Below are 8,248 nucleotides of genomic sequence, written 5' to 3' on the forward strand. Positions count from 1 at the left end.
TTAAAAAAAACCGCAGACCTGAAAAAGGAAAAATGCAATTAACTATAACTCTTTTTGAAGAAGGAAGAGAAGCGGGGGAAAGAGTCCTCCAAAGACTAAAAAGGGTCTGATCAGGATTTTTTTTAACAGTATAAAGACTGGGTCTGAACACTTGCCCCCTGACTGTCCACTCCAGGTTTTCTTGCTCTCCTCGATGACCTGTCAGGCGGATTAGCGCAGAGGGAGATTAATGGCGGAGGCGGGCTGCAATAATAATCGTTTTGTTTGATGTGACAACTTTGATAGGCGTTGATTTACTTCCAAACCGATAGGCTTTTAATTGAGCGCCTCCATCCAGCGCGAGATGAAAGACAGAGCGCTGTGAAAAGCTGCAGACTCGCCGCTGATTAGCCTCTTTACACTGCTTCACCAAAACCTACCTCTCTCTCTTTCACACACACACACACACCTCCTCTTTACACTCCTCTTCCACATGCAGTTTATTGTATGTTCAATAAAGTTTCAGTACTCTGTCTGGGCCTATTCTTTTTAAACTCTCTGGTACGCCAGTGTGTTGCTCAGTCACGGCTAGACGGATCTGCAGAGAACAGTCTGCACGATTCCCATTTAGAGGAGCTTCAGCGTGGGATCGGAGGTATTCAATTTAAGTCCAAAAACTCGTCAAGTTGTAAAAGATTGGTAAAGCAGTTACTTATAAGAAATTAAGTGACCTTTTCTGTGCACCTGTATGGAGTCTGACCTGCTGTTTAGACACTGCTGAAATGTGCACACAAAAAAAGAAACCCAGAGTCTCAAAGTATATTTATTCTATAAATACATGAATACAGTATAACATTTAGAATGAAAATTATAGGACAAAACATTCTCTCCCTATTTTAAAATTTCAGTAAGCAAATGTATTGAACATTTTAAATGATAGTCAAGATCTGTTTCACACAAAGCATATGTAATAAAATAACAGCCTTCCTAATTTGAGATGATCAAATATTATTGAGATCCTTCATAAGTTTCCATTATAAGCAGAATGCAAATAGAATCCTTAAACAGTACCTTCCCATACCTCCTACAGTCGGATATGGAGTGAGTGTGATCAGGTTTCCCACGTGTCCGTCCTACATCAGCCCCTTCCCGAGTGAATAAAACTGCACAATGGCCCTCATATGAAGTGCCTCTACCAAGGTGCTTCTTCCCCATGTGCCCTTTCCTCAGTCACCCGCGGCCTGTAATCAGCTCCGAGAGCTGACATAAATCAACAGGAGGATTGACAGCCTCTGACAAATAGCTGATTGATCGCGGTGGAGCAGAATTGACAGCTGACGGAGGGGTGGGGATGGGAATGGGAGGGCGGTGTACATTATACTGAAAACATGAGGCCTTCACATCCCTCTATCACTGCATTGGTCTGCTCCTGTCAACGCCTGCCTGATTGGGGGATTCAAACACCAAGCGATTGGTTTTCTGGTTGCTCTCGCACATTCTTCCCAAACGCACAGAGCAGGAGGGCATACAAAATGAAAGATGGATGCAAACAAACATAGCATCTACTATATGTAACGCACGCACAGTGTGTCTATTATTACATGGCCCCGAAAGTCGTCACTAGGCCACTACAAAATGGCGGCCAGAAATGTATAAACAATATATATATAGTGCTTTATATGAGACTAACCACTACCTAATAAGACTGAATTTTTGGTCTGGCTGAATTTTAAAGAATTAAAAAAAAAAAAAAAAAACTTTAGATGAAATACTTGAATAAATAGGAGTAAATTTTTTACACCCCTGTTAACTGAACATGAATAAACCGTAAATCATTTACTAGCGTTTCTCTAATCTGTGTTGGCTACTTAAGCACTTTACTGTTTAGGTTTGAATATAATTGAGGGGGAAAAAAATCAAGAAAATTAAGTTGCATATAAATTGTGACTAATAGATTTTTAGTACATTTTTAAACAGTCAATAAACAGAAACCGTGCTCTAGAATGTTGCTTTTAAAAGTCCACGTGAACCTATGCTCCCTGTAGAAAATGCTTTGAGCTGTTTTATCTAAGACACTCGTCCAAACCTATCATTTGGCCACGAGATTTTCAGACTTATGTGTATGGCCCTATGTCCCTGTCACGTGCACGGCTCTGTGTCCCGGTCCACTCTGACCCGAGCTCACCTGCACGGCTGTGGGACACAACTCTGAACTCAGCCCGTCTAGAATAATTATATAAATAAAAATGTAAGGCGGCGCGCGCGAGAAGCAGTGCATTTAACCCAGTCTCCTCCCCCGCGCGGTGACAGGGAGAGAGAGAGAGAGAGAGAGAGAGAGAGAGAGAGAGAGAGAGAGGCTGCTGCGCGAGAGGAGCACGTCACATCCCCTTGACCCTCCAATCACCTCGGGCTCCCATTTGATTGGAAGGCGGCAAAGGCTTTAATCTCGCACTAATTCAGCCGCTTTTGAAGTGAAAATTTCTCCCAGTTCCCGGCTTGGGAGGAGCAGCGCGCGGACGTGCGACGGAGCGAGCGAGCGAGCGAGAGAGAGAGAGAGAGAGTGTGAGAGAGAGAGCGAGAGAGAGAGAGCGCGACGCGTGTGGTGGGAGAGAGACGCAGCAGCCTCGGACACCTCGCGCTAGCGGATTAACGCGCACTGACTTTGGCATTTTTTTCATTCCTTTGCTTGTTTGTTTGTTTTTGATCCTCTTCTTGTCGAGAAGCAGAGCGAAGCCCACCGCTTTCATGAGTCCGAGGAGCGAGCGCGCGACTAGCGGGTCATGATCACATCGCCCTCCGCTACTGCTCTCCGAAACGGCAACTGTGCTCTAGCGTGGGACAGCAGCGGATCTCGGAATACCAGCAGCAAGCCTTTTCTCCACTCCGTGCCCCCGACGGACCCTTTACGCCAAGCGCAGCGACTACCCATCAAAGTGCTGAAAATGCTGACCGCGCGCACGGGACACATTCTGCACCCGGAGTACCTGCAGCCTTTACCGTCCACTCCGGTGAGCCCCATCGAGGTAAGAGTCCCCCGTTACCCACCTCATATCGCTGGCTCCGCGGTGTCCCCACCCCCTGCTTTCCGTTTTACCCAGCTCCTGTCCCGCTTTGTTTTCGCGAGGAGAGGAGCACGCGCACCGGGAACGCGCAATAATAAAGCGCGCGTGAGGGATTTGTTGGAATTAGAGTTTGCATGGCCTTTAAACGCGTAGTGTTGTTATGCGCGAGTGTCCCGTGCTTGTTTACAGTCTCCAACTCGAGCCCAGTCGCACTTTATTGCCGTATACAGACGAAATAAGACTCCGAGCGGCAAACTGCACCAGATACAATCAAATACACAGCAGTGGGCTTTAGGTCCTGTTTTAGATCCTAAATAAACCGCAGACCCCTTCCCCGGGGAAATGTGCACATCTGTAGCCTACATTGTCCTACATAAGGCTGAACTCGGGCGGGTCAGTCTGACTTAAAATATATGACTGTTAATAAATATGTACTATTATGTTCTTTAACTATAGGCTTCAGACCTACCCCCGTGAAACGAGGGGTCCTACAAGCCCCCTGACAGTTTCGCTTCTTTCTCCGAGAGTCCTGCTGGTGTGCTTGTGCATATAGAGCGCATATTTGGATGTTTACATGTTCTCCCTGTTGTTTGTTTCTCGCAGCTCGATGCCAAGAAAAGTCCGCTGGCGCTGCTGGCGCAGACATGTTCCCAGATCGGAAAACCCGACCCGCCGCCTTCCTCTAAGCTCTCCTCGGCCTCGTCCGGAGACAAGGAGTCCAAGTCCGGCCCGCTGAAGCTCAGCGACATCGGCGCCGAGGACAAGTCGAGCTTCAAGCCGTACTCCAAGCCCACGGACAAGAAGGAGTCTTCCACGGCGTCATCGGACAAGGACAAGAGCAGTTTCCGCGTGCCGAGCGCCACCTGCCAGCCGTTCACGCCCAGGACGGGCAGCCCCACGTCCAGCACTTCCGCCTCGCCGCTGCCCTCGGACGGTAAGAGCGAGCGGGACGAGAAGAAGGAGGCCGACTGCGGCAAGTCCTGCTCCGCGGAGGGAGTCGGCGGGGCCACGGGCGTTGGTCACAGCGGCCGGATAAACGGGATTAACGTGGACGTGAACCAGCAGCAGGAGAGCAAGTCCTCCGCAACTTCAGCGGCTTCCTCTGAGCCCTCCTCCGTCTCCTCCGTGTCCTCTTCCGCGCTCGGGTCCGGACTGGTGGCGCCCGTGTCGCCGTACAAGCCGGGCCAGGCTGTGTTCCCACTGCCGCCTGCTGGCATGTCATACGCAGGCGGGCTCTCCGGAGCATACGGCGGCTACCCGCAACCCTTCCTGCCGCACGGCGGAGGCCTCGTTAACGCGCAGCTCGCCACATCGCTGGGCTGCAGCAAGGCCGGTTCGAGCCCGCTGGCCGGTGCTTCACCGCCGTCCATTATGTCCGCGAGCCTGTGCAGAGACCCGTACTGTTTGAGCTACCACTGCGCGAGCCACTTGGCGGGCGCGGCAGCAGCGGCCTCGTGCGCTCACGACTCAGCCCTAAAGTCCGGATACCCGCTGGTATACCCTGCTCACGCGCTGCACACTGTTCACTCTACGCCGCCGCCGCCGCCTTCTTTCGGCGGCCACGCGGCACTGTATCCTTACGGCTTCGTGCTGCCCAACGAGCCGCTGCCACACGCCTGCAACTGGGTGTCGGCCAACGGCCCGTGCGACAAGCGCTTCTCCTCTTCTGACGAGCTGCTGAGCCACCTGCGGACCCACACGGCTTTTACAGCCGGCGCTGACAAGCTCGTGTCTGGCTACCCAAGCTCATCATCCCTCGCTGCCGCCGCGGCCGCCGCGGCCATGGCCTGCCACATGCACATGCCCGCCTCCGCAGCCCCTGCGCTCAGGAGCCCGCACCACGCGCTTGGGCTCAGTGGCCGGTATCACCCGTACTCTAAAAGCCCGCTGCCCACAGCTGCAGCGCCCGTGCCCGTACCGGCCGCCGCCGCTGCCACAGGGCCCTACTACTCCCCTTATGCACTCTATGGCCAGAGACTGACCACAGCATCCGCGCTCGGATACCAGTGAAAAACGGACTCGTTTTTATTCAGCCCTCCTTCTCCCCCGACAACTCCCTCAAAAAAATTTATAGATTATAAAGATTGAAAGATTATAAAAGACTTTTCTAGCGGCTCGCCACTGAAAGGACAGGGATCGGATCCGTGAACTCTGGACTTCTTTCTCTTCCTCCCCCAGACTCCCCTATTTATTTCTGTCAGCTCAAAGCGGACACTTAACGCAGAGGAAAATAATAACTCAAAAGTGCATTAGGCGAAAGTGAGAGCCACGTTAGAGTACTACTAATAAAAAATAACAGGGGCTCTACGGTTTTCCACGTTGATTTGAACTTGCTATGATTGTATCGTACGTTCTTATTTAATGTCACATTGAAAAAGGAGATAATTTTCATGCATGTTTGATTTTTTTGTTTGTTTGTTTTTTTGGGTTTTTTTGTTTGTTTTTTTGTTTTTGTTTTTTTCTTGGTTGTATTTTTTTAAATCCCAACAATTGTCCGCATAATTTTAAATGGCCGTTATTTTTCAGGTGTATACCATGGAGAGAGAATTGGTATTTTTTTGTATGTATTCTGGGAAAAATAAGAAACAATTCTGTTGCATATTCGCCTCCTCAGTTTCCTTGCTCTTTGAGCTGAATTAAATATGGGTGTATTTTTAAAACAATTGAGCAATTCGAAAAAATCTTGACAATAATTTGATAATATGTACTTTTAGCATATATCACGGAAGTAAATAATTTAATATTTAATATTAAATGTACAAATGTCCTTTTTGACAAATATTCTGAAATCTTTTACCTAAACGTTTGAATCCAAGTTTAAAATTATCAGTAAAGTAATATTTTATACATGTCATGGACTGTCATGGTTTACACAGTATCTCTAAAATAATATTTTAACTTAAAAAAACATTGGTTAATGCCTTTATGTATTTTGTCATAAAAAAACAAACAAACAAAAGAAACCAGAACTTTCCAAGAGAGGCTTGCGTCGCCAGTTTATCCTGACTTTCAACTGAATAAAGGTCTGTTCATATTACACTTGCTGTTAAGGGAAAGATAATTACTTCAGATTAATAAATAATGATTTATGAAGGCACAATGAAATAACACCTAATATCTGTGTATTAGTGTGAATTTACAGGCTGTGGGTGATGTGCTATCAGCCGTGATTTGTAGCTGCGCTTGTTTTCATTTACAATTAATTAAATATAACAAACTACTGCTACAGTTAAAACTACTAATAAGAGTTAGAGTCACTTTCATAACCTCTGTCAATTCCTCCACTTAAATGTATTATTGTTGAATGTGTGTCATTTGGAGCTAATGAAAGTGTTGTGGATTAGCCGCAGTATTAGCTGGGAATGTTTGCTAGCGGTCAGCACGCTTTCTGATCATTTAACTGTAGATATAGATCATATTTTAAGAGTTTAAACATTTTATTCTCTGTAGGTTTAATTATGCTGTGTGTCGGTTTTCCTCTTAGTGACCTCAGGGTGAAGTCCAGTTACACACTTTTGGCCTTGATTATTAGTTAAGAGCAACACCTTTGCTGTAGGTTCTAAAGCTGTTTGTCAAAAACATATAGTGAATGTTATAACAGCTTTATTTGCAAAAAAAAAAAAAAAAAATGGACTACTCAGAACACCTGAAGGACTTTTAATCAAAGAAGTACTAAATATGATTATATATTTACAGCGCTGTGAACTAAAATTTCTCAGTATATTGCCTTCAAATTTAAAATTTTGATATATAATCAAAATATTGATATTCAAAGCCTTCGTCATAGCCGTAGCGAAGATATCGCCTTTGAAAACATGCAAAGGTCTGGGTCATTTTGGGCCAAGTTGGTTTTGCTGAAAACAAGTACTCAAAACCCGCTTCTGTACACGGTTCTGTACTGCAAAATTATTTAATACTTTCTGGATTTAGCATACTACTTACTTATAGACTGCTACTATATATAAAAAGGTCTCTGCAAAAAGTTATGGCACATCTTTACATTTTCGTTAATATTTACAACTTTTAGCACTAACACAGGACGTGACAAACACATTTAGTAGAGAGACGTACAAAAGAGCTTTGTATTCAGTTGTAGTTTGTATTCCAGCTAATGAAAATAGGTTAGAATCCCTTGAGCTCATCTTACATTTTATATTTCCTAAATGTATCTTTTTCCATAACGTCGAAAAAAAAAATATTCACTGAGAATACAAACCGTTCATTTAACCGCGTTAAAATGTTAACCTAGGGAACGACAGAAATATGTGATTTGACCAGACTCTGTCATCTACTGTTCAAATATTCGCATACCTGCTTATTTTTTAGGTGTTATGCTCATGACGTTTTAGACGTTTTTCTTTTGAAATTAAATCAGTTTCTATTCATTTCCAGGAGAAGAAGCGAACGATTTGTTAATCAATCAATGTCAATGAACTATATTTTTAAGTTAAAAAATAAATAAATAAATAAACAAACGTTTACTTAAAATGAAACCATTATTTCCAGGCTAAAACAACTGGAGGTTGCTCTTTTTAAATTTAGCAAAGACAATTTAAATTAAATTGAAATTTCATTATTTGTTTTCTGCTACGAACATTTTCTAATTTGTACAGACTATATTATATCACTAGTGCAAGATATACATTGATACGTAGGATACTTTTTCGCCTTACTATCACGCAACTTTAATAACTAATTTAGGCACAATGTAAAACGTTTAACGTTAAAAGTTTAACGCCCCACGCACCGTCCTAAAAAGAAAAAAAAAAAAATAAAAATACAGGCAAAACTCGCGTATGTTCCGGAGGCCCACACAAGCTTTAAACTGATGTAATGACGGTGAAAGAGAGCAATTTCCATTTTTCCCCACATCATGGTGGCTGTGTGGCGGTCCCGATGGAAAGCCATTCATCATGTGCCCCTCCTCCCGGGCCTGTCATCAGAGCAGCTCGCAGGCACATGTGTGCATAAATTACCCTGCCCAGAATAAAGAGGAGCACACAGTTCCACAGCTCACAACCACAGCACAGTTCACACTGCTGATCAGCTCTGCACACTGCATGTTTCTGTGGAAGACAAAGCCAGGCAGAAGCGACCACTCTGCTCTTCTACATGTAGGGGGTACCAGTGAGTCCTGAAGAAGCCCCTGAGATCGAAGGGGGCAGAGGTTACAGTAATATGCAAATGTTTGGACACTTCTGGTCAAA

General features: G+C 45.1%; 1 protein-coding gene across 1 annotated transcript; it reads left to right on the top strand.

The window, feature by feature from the left end:
* The first annotated feature begins 2,378 nt into the window (after positions 1-2,378).
* On the top strand, positions 2,379-5,762 carry znf503 (zinc finger protein 503). Its single transcript, XM_066679353.1, has 2 exons — positions 2,379-3,002; positions 3,645-5,762. Exons 1-2 carry the CDS (start codon positions 2,760-2,762, stop codon positions 5,049-5,051), a joined length of 1,650 nt encoding a protein of 549 aa, XP_066535450.1. The 5' UTR covers positions 2,379-2,759; the 3' UTR covers positions 5,052-5,762.
* The last annotated feature ends 2,486 nt before the right edge of the window (positions 5,763-8,248 follow it).

Source organism: Hoplias malabaricus, chromosome 8, assembly GCF_029633855.1.
Source record: "Hoplias malabaricus isolate fHopMal1 chromosome 8, fHopMal1.hap1, whole genome shotgun sequence".
NCBI classification, from domain to species: Eukaryota; Metazoa; Chordata; class Actinopteri; order Characiformes; family Erythrinidae; genus Hoplias; species Hoplias malabaricus.